The sequence below is a fragment of the Phyllobates terribilis genome, unplaced genomic scaffold, assembly GCF_046119375.1.
Source record: "Phyllobates terribilis strain yellow unplaced genomic scaffold, ASM4611937v1 Scaffold_4__5_contigs__length_816908805, whole genome shotgun sequence".
In the NCBI taxonomy this organism is placed as follows: Eukaryota; Metazoa; Chordata; class Amphibia; order Anura; family Dendrobatidae; genus Phyllobates; species Phyllobates terribilis.
The window spans coordinates 469,153,725-469,170,840 of NW_027362764.1; the positions used below are offsets into that span (position 1 = coordinate 469,153,725).

Here is a 17,116-nt window from a genome sequence, read left to right on the forward strand (position 1 = left end):
CATGTCCATACACTTTAACTGTAAAAGTTGAAAACTAATATTAAAACCCCTTTAAAGCCCATAACGTATTAATACGCGTCTGTGCCCTGGGCTTTGAGAGCCTGACCCGTATTAATACGTCATGGTGATCGCGCGCGCACACAGGCTGTGCGGGCGCGATCGCCGCCGGGTGTCAGCTGATTGTCACAGCTGACACCCTGTACTATGTGCAGGGAGTGGTCCCACACCGCTCCCGGCACATTAACCCCCGCAATGACCATCCGGGTCACCAGACAGCAGGAAGATTTTTTGGTCATGCGCAGTGCATGACCAAACTATCTTCTCACTGTGCAGCGCTGACAGCCTGCATGGCACAGGGATGGTGCTCCAATCCTGTGTTATGCAGGCGATCAGAATAAAAAAAGTGAAAGTCCCATAATGGGACAAAGTATAAAAATAAAAAAAACTGTCAGAAAGTGAAAAAAAAAATGTAAAAAAAAATTGTAAAAATATTTAAAAAAAAGTAAAAAAAATAATCCACCAAAAATAAAAATATAATGTACCCATCAATAAATATTATTATGAAAAAAACAAGCAAACAATAAAAGTACACATATTAGGTATCACCGCGTCCGGAATGACCTGACCTATAAAATTGTCCCACTAGTTAACCCCTTCAGTGAACACGGTAAAAAAATAAAATAAAAAACGAAGCAAAAAACAATGCTTTATCATCATACTCCCAAACAAAAGATGGAATAACACGCGATCAAAAAGACGAATATAAATAAAAATGGTACCGCTGAAAACGTCATCTTGTCCCGCTAAAAACAAGCTGCCATACAGCTCCATCATCCAAAAAATCAAAAAGTTATAGCTCTCAGAATAAAGCGATGCAAAAAAATATTTTTTTCTATAAAATAGCTTTTATTGTGTAAAAGCGCCAAAACATAGAAAAACTATATAAATTTGGTACCACTGTAAACGTACTGACCTGAAGAATAAAGCTACCTTATCAATTTTACCACACGCGGAGCAGAGTAAAAAAAATGTAAAAAAACACAATTCCTGAATTGTTGTTTTTTGTTTATTCTGCCTCCCAAAAATCGGAATAGAAAGCGATCAAAAAATGTCACATGCCTGAAAATGGCACCAATAAAAATGTCAACTCATCCCACAAAAAACAAGCCATCACATAACTCTGTCGGCCAAAATATGAAAAAATTATAGCTCTCAAAATATGGCGATGCAAAAACTAGATTTTACAAAAAAATGCGTCTTTTAGTGTCTGACAGCTGTCAATCATAAAAACCCGATATGATTCTGGTATCTCTGTAGTCGCACCGACCCGAAGAATAAAGTCGTCTAATCACTTATACCGCACTATGATGATATGGCAACTAGTGTTGAAGTGCAAGTGCTCGTTATTTGAGTTTGCATTGGGTGCTTGGGTATGCATGGAGTATCGTGGGTGCTCGAGTGACATGCTCGAGTCTCCGCCCCATATGCTTCGCGGCCAAAAAAACCTCATGGGGATTGCCTGCCATGCACAATCGTGAAAAATGCGGGCGGGGACTCGAGCATGTCACTCGAGCACCCTTGATACATGGTGCATACGTGAGTACCCGATGCAAACTCAAGTAGCGAGCACTTGCGCTCAAGACTAATGACAACTTATTCAATATGATGACCTAATGTTATCAAATTCTGTGTTGTACCTCTGGGTTCAAAATTTTCTCTATACCCCTTGATAAAATCCTTGAGGGGTGTAGTTTCCAAAATGGGGTCAGTTGTGGGGGGTTTCCACTATTTAGGCACATCAGGGGCTCTCCAAATGCGACATGGCGTCCGCTCTAGATTCCAGCCGATTTTGCATTCAAAAAGTCACACAGTGCTCCTTCCCTTCTGAACTCTGCCGTGCGCCCAAACACTGTATTTTTCCCACATTTGGGGTATTGGCGTACTCAGGAGAAATTGCACAAAAGTTTTTGGGGTCTATTTTCTCCTCTTACTCTTGTGGAAATAAAAAAATTGGGGCTAAAGCATCATTTTTGTGGAAAAAGTTTGATGTTTTTATTTTCACGGCTCCATGTTATAAACTTCTGTAAAGGACTTGGGGGTTCAAGGTGCTCACCACACATCTAGATAAGTTCCCTGAGGGGTCTAGTTTCCAAAATGGTGTCACTTGTGGGGGGTTTCCACTGTTTAGGCACATCAGGGGCACATCCGCTAATTATTCAAGCAAATTTTACAATCAAAAAGTCAAATGGCGCTCCTTCCCTTCCGAACCCTGCCGTGCGCCCAAAGAGTGGTTTTCCCCCACATATGGGGTATCTACTTACTCAGGGGAAATTGCACAACAAACTGCATGGTGCAATTTCTCCTGTTACCCTTATGAAAATGCAAAAGTGGGGGCTGAAAAACATTTTTGTGGGAAAAATGTGAAAATTTTATTTTTACGGCTCAATGTTATAAACTTCTGTAAAGCACCTGGGGGTTCAAGGTGCTCACCACCATCTAGATAAGATCCCTGAGGGATCTAGTTTCTAAAATGATGTCACTTGTGGGGGGTTTCCACTGTTTAGGAACATCAGGGGCTCCCCAAATGCAACATGGCGTCCGCTAATTATTCAAGCAAATTTTACATTCAAAAAGTCAAATGGCGCTCCTTCCCTTCCGAACCCTGCCGTACGCCCAAACAGTGTTTTTTCCCCACATATGGGGTATCTGCATGCCCAGGGGAAATTGCACAACAAATTTTGGGGTCCATTTTTTCCTGTTAACCCTGCGAAAATAAAAAATATTGGGTCTAAAGTATCATTTTTGTGAAAAAAGTTAAATGTTAATTTTTTTCTTCCACATTCCAAAAATTCCTGTGAAGCACCTGAAGGGTTAATAGAGTTCTTGAATGTGGTTTTGAGCACCTTGAGGGGTGCAGTTTTTAGAATGGTGTCACTTTTGGGTATTTTCTGTCATAAAGACCCCTCAAAGTGACTTCAAATATGACGTAGTCCCTAAAAAAATGGTTTTGTAAATCTTGTTGGAAAAATGAGAAATCGCTGGTCAACTTTTAACCCTTATAGCTCCCCAATAAAAAAAAATTTGGTTCCAAAATTATGCTGATGTAAAGTAGACATGTGGGAAATGTTATTTATTAACTATTTTGTGTGACATATCTCTCTGATTTAAGGACATAAAAATTCAAATTTTGAAAATTGCAAAATTTTCTAAATTTTTGCCAAATTTCCATTTTTTTCACAAATAAACACAAGTGATATCGAAGAAATTTTACCACAATCATGAAGTACAATGTGTCACGAAAAAACATTCTCAGATTCAGGGGGATCCTTTGAAGCGTTCCAGAGTACTTACTTCATAAAGTGACAGTGGTCAGAATTGTAAAAATTGGCCTGGTCATTAACGTGCAAGCCACCTTGGGTTGTAAAGGGGTTAAACATGTCTTCATGTATGGCGGCTTTGTACTATCCCTGTATGGAGCTGGCTCAGGAGCTGAGCCCACTCCATGCAGCACGGGTACTGTCTATATTGCATAGCCAGTGCCTCACAGTAAGCAGTGCCCTAACTATAAACTTCGGGGCCCCAGGGCAAAACTTCATAGTGGGGCCCCTCAACATTTCACTAGAGGTTGTGCGGAATGTGGTGAAGCCTGCTACGCATTTTAGTATACAACACACAGGCTTCATCACGTTCCGCAAGACCTTTAATAGATTTTGTTGTTTATGATGCAAGTTTTAGAAGTTAAATATTTAGTGAATATGTTTGGAAAATTAATAAGGTGAATAATTTTAAATATTGCACAATTTTCAAATAACTGTATATGTTTATTAAATAGCAGGGCTCTCACAGTTTGTCACAGAGATATTGGTGTCTGCTGAGACTGTCTCCTCTCAATGATGCTGAGAGTTTGTTACAGTCAGTGTGCACTGTGCCTGCCTTGCCAACTCTCTGTGATCTCCAGACTAACATATTGTAACAAATCTTGTGCTATGAGACTCTCCAGGCCAGTGCAGGTTTCCATTCATTGACAGCTGGCAGAGCTCCTGGAAATTATTGAAATGATAGTCTCTCCTGTCCTCCGGGTGACATTGTCTGACAGGAATATAGGAGCTGGTATTTTATGAGAAATTAAAGTATTAAAATACAATTTTTTACCATCAGTTTGGGGCCCCTTGGGAGGTTGGGGACCTGGGGCAGTGCCCCGGCTGCCCCGGTTGTAGTTACGGCCCTGACAGTAAGGGCTCTCTCACACGAGCGTATGTTATACTATGGGGCAGTGCTGATCAGCCAAATCGGTATAAGAAAACATTTGCTGCATGCTGCGAGTGGCTCCACAAATCAGATCACACTCACACCCATACAAGTCTATGAATGTGTGTAGAGCATCGGACTGCACTCGGATGTCAAGAGATTGCAGGTTCCAGTCCCCTACGAAGACTAATTAAAAATGAAAAAAGAATCAAAGATCTTTTAAAAATATATATAAAATAAAGCCCCAAAATATTAATGTTTAAAATCACCCTCTTTTTCCCCCAAACATAAACAACAAAATGTAAAAACTAAAAAAAAAAACATAACATATTTAATATTACTAAACTCCTAAAATATAAAAATATTTATCCCATAGAATACTGTAGGGAGAGCCAGACCAAGTGGACCTCAAGTCTGCTGCTGATTTAAGACTGGATCCAAAGATAAATTAACTAAAGGCGGTTTATTCACAATGCGTTTCAGAGTCCAATCAGACTCCTCAGGACAACCACGTGAATGTCTTTTTTTGTGAGAATAAACCACCTTTAATTCATTTGTCTTCAGATCTGTTCTTGAATCAGCAGCGCACTTGAAGTCCACTTGTTCTGTCTCTCCCTACAGTGTAAATCAATCTGTGGATGTTACAGCGTCTGACAACTATGATAGTGGAACCCTTGTAGGTGAGCAGATTAAAGCAAATCCTTAACCTTATTACCCAGATAAGACCCTATTGCACTTTGTATTTTTTATAGTATTCCCTAGAATAAACACTGAAACTGGTAAAAATTCTAAATGCCCAAACTGCAAGCCCCTCCAAAAATGCAATAAAAACCCGATCAAATGTCATGTGTACCCACATTGTACCAATCGGCTCGATGTCTAAAAAACAAGCTCTTGTACATGTCCATTGATGTGGATGTGAAAAAGTTACCGGTGTCTGAAAATAGCGACACACACCAATGTTTGTTTTTTTTTACAAATTTCCGAAAAAAATGTACCACTTAGATAAAAATATATAATTATAAATTTAGTATCGCCATAATCGTATTGCTAGGTCATGTTGCTAGATCATTTTTACTGGATAATGAATGCCAGAAAAACGAATCCAAAGATTAAGGTAATTGCTTTTTTTTTCACCATTTGACAGCATTTGGATTTTGTTGCACAATTTTCAGCATGTTATAAGGTATAGTGAATGGTGCTATTAAAAACTGCTCTTTCTGAAAAACAAGATATCATATGGCTCTGTTGATGTAAAGATATAAAAAATGATGGCTCTTTGACAAAGGGGAGAAAAGAATAAAGGCTCTTGGAAGAACGGCACGAAAAAAACTGCCCAGTCTTTAAAGGGTTAACAGTAAGTGATTTAGAATAAATGGCCAATATTAAAACCAAAGCCTGCTACTGTATATCAGTGACAGATTACCAGTCTTCAAACGGTGTCACGGGTTTACCACGACAGAGAGGAGCCAGAAAACCGTGCTGTCTGATTTCTCCTACTGCTGCACTGATTAGAAGCACTTCTCCTTCATATTAAATGGTGCAGGTTTCTTCTAGCAGTGCAGGGATTAATCTGCTCAGTTCAGAGCTCCTGGAGGCTTACCTGCCTTAAGGTGCTCAGCTGTTCACTGTTGGCCACTCCCTGCTCCTATATATACAGTGGGTAGTTTTTCTTTTTTAATAAATTTGCAAAAATTTCTACATTTCTGATTTTTTTCAGTCAAGATGGGGTGCAGAATGAGAAAAAAATGAACTTTTTAGAATTTACCAAATGGCTGCAATGAAACAAAGAATGAAAAAATTAAAGCGGTCTGAATACTTTCCGTACCCACTGTACTGGACTCTGGCTAGCAGTCATTGCCAGAGCTAGTTTCATTGCTCCATGGTTTCAGGAGTTGATGGAGAGTTGTTGTTTGAGAAAGCATCTGGTGGATTTATCTGAGACTGTTGTGTGCAAATCCTCTCTTTTTCCTACTTTGGGTTTTCCCTAAAGGCCCCGTCACACGACGATACGACCTGTCAGGGTTCGTTGCTGCATCGCTATGTGGTCGCTGGTGAGCTGTCAAACAGGCAGACTCACCAACGATCAGGGGAGCAGCGACATTGTGGAAAGAATATTTCCACGATGTCCTGCTCCTGTTTACCAGCCTGATGAAGCAGGAGCAGGCTGGTAACCATGATAAACATCGGGTTACTAGGGGCACACGCGCACCTAGTAACCCGTTGTTTATCATGGTTACCACTCTGCTACGGTGAGCGGGAGGTTACCGTTCACTTTAGCAGGCTCGTAACCATGATAAACAACGGGTTACTAGGTGCGCGTGTGCCCCTAGTAACCCGATGTTTATCATGGTTACCAGCCTGATCGCTGCTCCCGCTGGTCACACACAGCGATGTGTGCTGACCAGCGGGAAAGCAGCGACCAAAAAATGGTCCAGGACACTTTGCAGCGATTAGCGACCTCACAGCAGGGGCCTGATCGCTGCAAAGTGTCACACATAGCGACATCGCTGGTGAGGTCGCTGTTGCGTCACTAAAACCGTGACACAGCAGCGATCTCGCTAGCAATCTCGCTATGTGAGACGGGGGCTTTATCCTCCACTCCCCGGTGGTTTCCTGTATTGTTTGTGTGTGCAGATTTGTATGATTGATATTTTCCTTTATCTGTTTGTATTACCTTGTTTGTCTGGTTGGTGTATTGCCATACACCACTACCCCCCCTTCTCCTTGGGTGGGGGGGAGGTAACAGACTGAGGGTGGATTCAGGAGCTCAGCAAGGTACGTGGCCCCGGTTTCCTCACCTTCAGAAGTAATCCGGAGAACAGGGATAGCTAGGGCGCCCCTAGCATTAGGGACATGTAAGGAGTCCCTGGTCCTGGGATACCCGACAACAGAGTCATGACAAACGGTCTATCAGAAATAAAATACTGGGCCCGATTCATTGTTGTATTTGTGCCTTTTTTTCTAGCTTTTGATGATTTTCACTTGTTTTTCATTTGCGTCTTAATTTTCTTTTCATTTGTGCCTTTTTTGGAGTCTCTTTTATGTGTTCGACAGTTATTTTTTTTAAAAATATTCTTCATTGTTGGCAGGGTTTAGGATTTCTAACTGTTTTCGGCTGATGCATCAATTGCGACTCTAAAATGTCGAAAAAGTTTTGTGCAAATGTGTCCCTCTGGATTGCTTTTACGTCCGCCCAAATTTTTCCTCAACTTTTGTGACATTTGATGCTGAACATTTGACATTTTGCACCAAAAAAGTATACAAAAAAGGCAAAAATAAAGAGCATTTATTTCGCGCAAAATTCATGAACCACATTTTGATTAATTTGCAACAAAAATGTCAATGAATAGCATAAGGCAAAAAAAAAGAAAAGTAACTTGAAAAAATTTCGAATGGTGAATTGGGCCAATGAAAATCTCTAGAAATAAGTTCTTCTATGAACATTTCTTTTATGTGAATATTCAGTATCATTCACGAACTGAACTGAAATGATGCATGAAATGGCGACTTGCCAACTTGTAGCAGGATTTTTTCTCTTCCAAGACATATGAAAGTTTATATAATATATGTCTCCAATTTGTATGCCTAGAAATCCATATGATAGAAAATTGGCAACATTATATGGAAAAGATTGCAGCTTGTATCCACTGACCTAGAAGTTGTTGAACAAGAAATAGCTTTGTAGCTTTTCACTTTCCGCATGACCACAACGTTTAAGATGATAGCAGTGGTATTAAAGAAAATGTAACCTTTATTTACAGGAAGAAGTGAAAAACGAGATACAAGTCATGAACCAGCTGAATCACACTAACCTCACCCAATTGTATGATGCGTTCGAGTCTCGGAATGACATCATTCTGGTCATGGAATAGTAGGTTCTATTATTGATTTTTTAATATGTTTGTTCCATACAATTCACACTAATCTTTGCCATCAGTATAACCTCTCCTTTAATTGCAACTGGGGCCATGATGAAGGAAATGGTGAGGAAAATGAGCAAAAAGTCAATGCACAATAAATAAAGTATTTACACTCAACTCAGTTATTATAACTATTTCATCAATGTTATTTATGGATAAAATTGAACTTTTCTTCTAAGCTCAACCCTAAAGAATTAGGTACCTAGATTGCTCTATTGTCAAAATTCTCTTATTTTCATGTAAGACATGAGACTTAATAAAGGCATATATTATCCTTAAAGAAGCAAATACAGTTTACTAATGATTTGTAGATGCATCTGAAATACTGAATTTATGAGAAAATATACCACTCAGATTCAGGCGCCTCTGTGACAATCAGCTGAATTTGCTAAAGGAAGCTGCAGCTAGGCAGACAGTACATGCAGTGGCCCCTATAGGGGTACTGTAGTATTACATGACTGCATATTCAATTGAATTGCCAGTAATGTAATCTTCCCTTTTGCCTTTAAAGGGAAGGTGCCGTAAATTAAAAATGTTTTTCAGCTATTGAAAAAATGTAAAGTATTAATGTTTTCATTTTTTTAAATATTATCATTTGTGTTTAATGAAGTAAAATATGAAAAATAATTTAACAATTTGTGATATTTTCCACTTTTAAACACCAGGGGGAGCAGCTGCTGAAATTTGCCATGAAAACCTAGTGTAGTGCTCTCTCATGTTACAACTGGAGTAAATGTGGGCTGAATCTGCTCACATGTATGTGACATCACTCCGCTCCTCCCCTTCTGGGTGTTTGCAAAAGGATAAGGGAGGATGAAGTTTAGGATCACAAGCCATTTTGATGGTGACTGCAAAGTAATACTGACATTTGGGCTATGTGCCCACGTTGCAGAAATGAAGCAGAAAATTTCTGCTTCATTTCTGCATGTCCTTTCCCGGAAAAACGCTTGCGGAATTTGGCAAGCGTTTTTCGCGCATTTTTGAAGCGTTTGGGACATGCGGAATCGCCTTGCGTTTTTTTTATTGTATTGACAAGGCAATTGCGCATGCTTAAACGCAAAAATAATGGACATGCTGCGGATTTTTAAGCGCATCAAAAACGCTGCGGAAAAATCCGCAGCATGGGCATTGAAATTGCGGATTCTCATTGGGGACCATGGGGGGCGGATTACCAAGCGTTTCACAAGCGTTTACGCTGCGGAAATTCCGCAGCATATACTCCTGTAAAGCGCTACGTGGGCACATACCCTAAACAGTGTCACCGAGGACAGCTGGCAGGGCTGATTCTGTCAGAGCTGATCGCTATAAGCTGGGGTTAGATACGTGGAGTGTATCACGTGCGCGATTACATATACTTAGAGCAACACACGCTGGGATTAGATGCCGGGCTCAGTGTAGTGTATCACATGATGGGATTAGATATTGGGCTCAGCGGACTGAATCATACAGAATGGGATTAGGTATGCAGTATCTAATGTATATAATGTGTGACACTGCTCCTCCACTTCTATGCGACCAATGGTGTAAAGTGTGGCCCCGCTATATCCACTTCTATGGGAGTGGTGTAATGTCTGACCCCTCCCCGTCCACTTCTATGGGAGCATTGGTGTAATGTGTGATGCCACTCCGCCCACTTCTATGGAAGCAGTGGTGTAATGTGTGAGCCCGCTCTGTCCACTTCTATGGGAACAGTGGTATAATGGGTGGCCCCACCCCGTCTACGTCTTTGGGAGCAGTAGTGTAATGTGTGACCCCACTGTGTCTACGTGTATCGGAGCAGTAGTGTAATGTGTGATCCTGCTCCATCCACTATATTACTACTCCCATAGAAGTGGACAGAGTAGGGTCACACATTAATTGCCCCCCACAACCCATCTCTATACAGTATATTGGCCCAAAATAGTGCTCCACAGTATAATGGCCCAACATAGGGCTCCACAGTATAATGACCCCCACATAGTGCACTGTACAGTATAATGGCCCCACATAGTGCACCACAGTACAATGGCCACACATAGTACACCATACAGTATAATGGCCCCACATAGTGCACCATACAGTGTACTTACCCCACATAGTGCACCATACAGTATAATGGCCCCACATAGTGCTCCATAGTATAATGGCACCACATAGTGCACCATATAATATAATGGCCCCACATAGTGTTCCACAGTATAATGGCCCCACATAGTGCTCAATACAGTATAGTGGCCCCACATAGTCACCATGATGGGCATAACATACCCAGAGCTCTGCTCTGTCAGTTTAAAGTGATATAACAGAGCAGTGTCAGTGTGTTCAGAGCACAGCAGTATGATAATTTCTTTGTTGTGCTCTGAATATGGTGGTGAGCAATGATCTGTAGCCTCTATTGTACTACTGATGTCAGACTGTGATCACCACTCCTTGCCGACGATACTCACCTCACCCCGGACCTCCGTTCCCCGGCACCTTCCTTCCCCGGCAGCTCCTGTCACCGCATGCACCCAGCACTGTGCGTGGTGACAGGGTGAAACTGGACCTTGCGGGCTTCAAAAATATGGCGTTAATCTTCTCCCACAGCTGTGACCTGGATAGCCAAGGTCACAGAAGGAGGCAACCACAGTGTAGGAGATGCGGTCGGACAGCGACCGCAGACTCCTATGTACAGGGTCTGTCGTAGTTGAGATGTTTAAGTGTCGTTGCACACTAGCAAATGGCTGACTCCCATGGTTGAATAAAAAAAATAATAAAAAAAACTGTTAAAACAGTAAATTTAATTTTGTCTTAAAAATAATTGATTATATAATCAATAATTTTTAATAAAAAAATAAAAATTGCGGCACCTTCTCTTTAAAGGGGTTTTCCGGTGTCAGAAAAACTTTTGTCCTCTGGCTGCAATTTGTTTTAAAAAAACAAACTATGTCTTATTTACCCTCCCCAGGTCTAATGCTGAGTGTCTGCTGCTGGTCCCGGGGTCTGTTATTGTCTGCACATTGAAAGCACTGCAGTCAATTAGTGAGATAATCTGCTCTGAGTTACTTGTGCTGTCAACTCAGGCAGAGCCAGGGGTGGAGACTCAGCACTGGACCCATGGAGAGTATAGGCTATGTGCCCACGATGCAGAAATGAAGTGGAAAATTTCCGCTTCATTTCTGCATGTCCTTGCCTGGAAAAACGCGTGCGCAATTTGACACGCGTTTTTCGCGTGTTTTTGAAGCATTTTGTACATACGGAATTGCCTTGCGTTTTCTAATGCATTGAGAAGGCAATTCCGCATGCGTAAACACACAAATAATGGACATGCTGCGGAATTTTCCGCACATCAAAAACGCTGCGGAAAATTCTGCAGCATGGGCATTGAAATTGCGGATTTACATTGGGGACCACGGGAGAAGGATTATCAAGCATTTTACAAGCGTTTACGCTGCAAAAATTCCGCAGCAAAAACGCTTGAAAAATGCATCATGGGCACGGACCCTAAAGCACAGATTGTTTGTTTTTTAAGCCCTTCCCGACATGCGCCACTGACCGCCACCGTGATCAAGTGCGGGTATCAGCTCTCTGTGAGAGCTGACACCCCGCACCAACGCCCACGATCAGTGCTAGCACCGATCGTGTGCGTTTAACCCTTGTGATGCACAGGTGCATGCCTCCAGAAGCATGAGCTGGGCACAACGTACTGGTCACTACAACGTACTGGTCACTACAATGTACTGGTCATTACAACGTACTGATCACTACAACGCCAGTTTGAAATTTTCACTCAGCAACATCCACTGCTGCTTGTTTCTGGAAAACACCCATGGAGTCAAAATTGTGACTACAGCAGTAGATAAATTCACAAAGTGGTATAATTTCCAAAATGGGGTCATTCCAGGGGGATTCTGCTCTTCTAGCACATAGCGGCTCTGTATATGGAGTCCACAATATATTCAAGGAAAATCAGCGCTCCAGGATGCAAAAAGCGCTCCGTCCCTCCCCGATTCTCATTGTATGGCTAAGCAGTACTGCACAGCCACATATGGGGTATTTCTACATTCAGCAGAAATTGTGGGACAAATTTTGGTGCCATTTTTACCCATGTCAAAGTGAGAAAATGTAAAATATGGGGCTAAAACAAAATTTTGGTTGTAAAAATTAAATTTTTTTTCTTTACTGCACAATGGTATAAAATGCTATGACACACCTGTGGTGTCAATATGATCACTGCACTCATAAATTAATTCATTGAGAAGTTTAGTTTGTAAAATGGGGTCACTTATGGGGGGTTTGGCTGATCTGGCGCCTTAGGGGCTCTACCAATGTGACATGGCACCCTCAAACCAGTCCAGCAAAATCTGAACTCCAATATGGAGCTTCTTCCCTTCTGAGCTTTGCTCTATGCCTCAAAATTAGTTTTTGACCACATATGGGGTATCTGCATACTCATTTGAAATTGCACAACAAATTTTCAGGTCCATTTTCTCCTGTTACCCTTGTCAAAATGCAAAATTTGGGGCTAAAAACATTTTTGTGAGGAAAATGGGATTTTTTTTTATTTTCCTGGCTCAACGATATAAACTTATGTGAGGCACCTGGGGGTTCAAGGTGCTCACCACACATCTAGATAAGTTCCCTGAGGGGTCTAGTTTACAAAATGGTGTCACTTGTGTGGGGGTTCCACTGTTTAGGCACATTAGGGGCTCTCCAAATGTGACATGGCGTCCACTAATTATTCTAGCAAATTTTGCATTAAAAAAGTTAAATGGCGCTCCGTCCCTTCTGAGCCCTGCTGTGCACCCAAACAGTAGTTTTCCTCCACATATTAGGTATCGGTCTACTCAGGAGAAATTGCACAACAAATTGCATGGTGCAATTTCTCCTGTTACCCTTGTCAAAATGCAAAATTCGGGGCGAAAAAACATTTTTGTGGGAAAAATTTTATTTTTATTTTCATGGCTCAACATTATAAACTTCTGTGAAGCACCTGGAGCTTCAAGGCGCTCACTACACATCTATACAAGTTCCCTGAGGGGTCTAGTTTCCAGAATGGTATCACTTGTGGGGGGTTTCCACTGTTTAACTTCCTAACAAAAATTATGTTTCCAAAATTGTGCTGATATAAATTAGACATATGGGAAATGTTACTTATTAACTATTTTGTGTTATGTGACCTAAGGGCATAAAAATTAACATTTTGGCCAAATTTCCAATTTTTTCACAAATAAAAGTAAGTCATGGCAAAGAAATTTTGCCACTATCATGAAATACAATATGTCACAAAAAAAAAAGCAATCTCAGAATCACCAGGATCTGTTGAAGCGTTCCAGAGTTATCACCACATAAAGTAACACCATTCAGAATTAAAAAAAATGGCCTGGTCAGGAAGGTGAAAACATGCTTCGGGGTGAAAGGGTTAGAACAAATTGCTCCCTTTTAAGAGGGGTCACGCCTCAATACCCTGATAACTGCAGGGGTTGACTTATTGAACACCCAAAGCTTTATAAACAGCGGCAGAAAGCAGCAGCAAGAAGAAATACTATAACAATATACCCTCTGATTTTTTTTATTACCCAAAAACACTGTGTTTGGTAAAAGAAATGTTTGCCATTAAGAATGTATATTCAACATTTTTTTTATTATTTTGTTTCCTAATTTGTCAATGGAACTTTAATATCAAATTAAGTAAACACAGTAAACTATATGTAAACTAACCAACATGAGACAAATTAGTTGGTTTGTATATAATACCTTGGGTCACACTGTATATTCATGTGAATTATATTCTTTTCAACAGTGTAGATGGCGGAGAATTATTTGACAGAATTATTGATGAGAACTGCAATCTCTCAGAAGTGGACACAATATTATTTATAAAGCAAATCTGTGAAGGGATTCAGTACATGCATCAAATGTATATTATACACTTGGATCTTAAGGTACAGTCAATTGCAGCATATATAGACATCTTCTTATGACTTAATCATCTTGTGCCTCATGTGTTCCCATTTGTGATCCTGATTATGAAATTTATATCATTGCTGCAGGCTACGTTTATAAGCATAGTCTTTAGGTCCAAGTACAGTGTAAAGTCTATATTCTTATACATTCAGTAGATATAGAAATTTCCATAAGTACAATTGATATTGTTGTCATCATCTTACCACATATCAGGCTCATACTGTCCCATCGGACAACAGGTGATTTCACTGGTGGGCCCCTGTGCAGGAATCGGCCCACCTTCCCCTAATTGAGCACCACTTGGCACAATACACTTGATACACTATGACAACTAAATGCACCATCTTATCAATCAATTCACAAACTATCCAGTGTATTATTATATAGAAGCATAGCTAAATTTGTGACTGAGGGTAATGTAATATTTGCATGTAGCTGAACAGTTGGCCCTTAGAGTCAATGTTACTGTTACACCAAAGGCATCCCAGTCCGACACTGTTATATATAATATAGTACAATGTAACCTTAAAGCTAATTGCATAGTTTCACTTAGTAATACTGTTACTTCTGTCTCATTTGATTTCAGCCAGAGAACATTATGTGCGTGAGTCGAGCAGATTATCAGATCAAAATTATTGATTTTGGCTTGGCTAGAAGGTAAATGTTTGATCTTCAGATGATGAAAATGTGGGTGCTGTAGAGGGTATCCAGAGAGAAGCTGAAAAATAGTGATTGCTTGTGTGTGTTTTCTGTCGTAAAATAATTTTATTTATGCTTGCTATACACATTGGGTGCCATATATAAAAACTGTTCTAAGAAAAATATCTGTGTTGGTCATAGCAATCAATCTGGTCACCACTTTTGCTTAATGGGTTGTTCACTTTTTACTCAAATTTCTGAGGTGGCATACAGTGACATCTAAAGACATATGACCTGAAGGCTGTTCAGGGATTACCTTAGTCCACAACTGCCCTTAGGTGACTCTTATAAACATATCATTGAGTCTATAGTTTCCACACTGCGAACATTGAAAACATCCAGCACAGGCATAGATACAAGCAGCAGAATCACCTGTATCTGCCCCTGGGCTTAATGTTTCAGTGCCTATGCAACAGAAGATGCAGCCACCATCTTGGAAAACAATGGATAGCACTGATTTTTAATATGGATACACATTGGCATCAGGAATGGGGGATCTGACAAAGCTGACATGGTTCTGTAGGAGAAAGCATAACATAGACATAAGGGGTTGCTGGACTAAAATGACAAGTCTGACAGTCACTCTATGTGACTGCAGACTTGTGAATCTTCACCTAGCGCTCGCTGCGCACTATGTTAGGATTTGCTGATGCCAGTCACATGACTGCAAGTATGCAATATGCATACTCGAGACCAGAACCCTACTAGACTGTTTCTGGCCTCACGCAATACACTTATATTGAGCGCGCGAGAAATATTCTAGTCAGGTTCTCGCCGGGAGTATGTATATCACATACTTGCAGTCATGTGACAGCCGTTCCCAGCGCAGTGCTTGCACTGGGAGGATTCACAAGTCTGCAGTCACATAGAGCGACTGCAGACCTTTCATTTTAGACCAAACAACCCCTTTAACGGGAATCTGTCAGCAGGTTTTCCCAATAAAAACTATAGTCCTCACCTTTAATGCCTCATTTACAGCAGTTTAAGAAGCTGTATATAAGTTCCCCACCCCCTCTGCGTACTCCAAAAATACCTTTTGTAACTCCTCCATATGGCATGGTCTGGTGTGATGGGCGTCACTGCCCTGCCTCAAAGTGGATGATGCATCCTACATTATCCACACAGCGCCCCCAATCTTGCTCTCATGCAGGCGTACTTGCTCTGCCGTGCGCATGCACTGGCTTTATTTTTGGGTCATCAGCACTCTTTGGTGTCTCTGGGTGCATGCCGATTACAGGACTTTGCTCTGCCCTCAGCAGGGTAGAGTGCAGGATCGGGATTTAGGGCACTGTGTGGATGACACAGGACATGTTGTCTACCAAGAAGTAGGGCAGGAGAACGGCGATTGCAGGGATAGAGGAGGCACCGAAGCAAGGCCAGCAACACCCATCGAACTGAACCACGCCATATGGGGGGATTATAAAAGGGTTTGTTTGGGATATGCAGAGGGGGTTGGGGACTTATATAAAGCTTCCTAGACTGCTTTAAAAGAAGCATTAAAGGTGGTGTCTTTAGTTTATATTGGGAAAACCTGGTGACAGGGTTGCTCTAAATAATTAGATATTTAAGTATTAATCCAATATGTACCTCTTAGGCCAGTGTGTTAAAAAAGATTTCCTACGACGTGGCTCAGCTTCCTGCTATGGGTTTCATCATCTTTGAGTACAAGGATAATATTTAGCAAAACTAAAACAAAATTATTTCAACATATCATTTATTATCACAGGTAAAACTGCTGTGCACATTTATTCTCCCGCAGCAAGCTTTAATTATTTATCCATAGACCGAAAATATTTTGATTCCAGTGTACAGGCTGTCATATTGTTTACAGGCTCTGCTTAGATGTGATTTATGTGGACTAGCCCTGTAAGCATTTCTCCTGTAATGTTGCCTGCCAGTTTGTTCCATTCCAGTTATTAGTCATTGTATCTATGAGTCGTGTTTATGTTCTGTGTCAGACTTTATTCTTCCTGCAGAGTAGGTTGTGCGGAATGTATTTACTATGCGGCCAAAACCCGATCCTCTATTGGGAAACTTTATGCTATGTCATTCCTTTGAAATTAAATTTTATCTTTCATTTATTCATGCTCTAGGTATAAGCCAAGGGAAAAATTGAAAGTGCACTTTGGTACTCCAGAGTTCCTTGCCCCTGAAGTTGTGAACTACGATTTTGTCTCCTTTCCCACAGACATGTGGAGTGTGGGAGTCATTGCCTACATGCTGTGAGTTGGCCAAAAACTCAAGTCTGTTTTGTGTGAAATATGCTTTATCTCATTTTTTCTTGCATTTACATTTGGTTTCTAGCCTATGCAGGCTCTTTT

General features: G+C 40.9%; 1 protein-coding gene across 4 annotated transcripts in view; it reads left to right on the forward strand.

The window, feature by feature from the left end:
• The window catches only part of MYLK4 (myosin light chain kinase family member 4), a 291,340-nt gene that overhangs the window by 266,248 nt on the left and 7,976 nt on the right, over positions 1-17,116 (forward strand). For all 4 annotated transcript variants that reach the window (XM_073678684.1, XM_073678685.1, XM_073678686.1 and 1 more), the window contains 4 exons: positions 8,013-8,122; positions 13,933-14,074; positions 14,683-14,753; positions 16,889-17,017. In XM_073678684.1, coding sequence (XP_073534785.1) covers positions 8,013-8,122; positions 13,933-14,074; positions 14,683-14,753; positions 16,889-17,017 — 452 coding nt within the window. The remainder of the gene's footprint in view (positions 1-8,012; positions 8,123-13,932; positions 14,075-14,682; positions 14,754-16,888; positions 17,018-17,116) is intronic.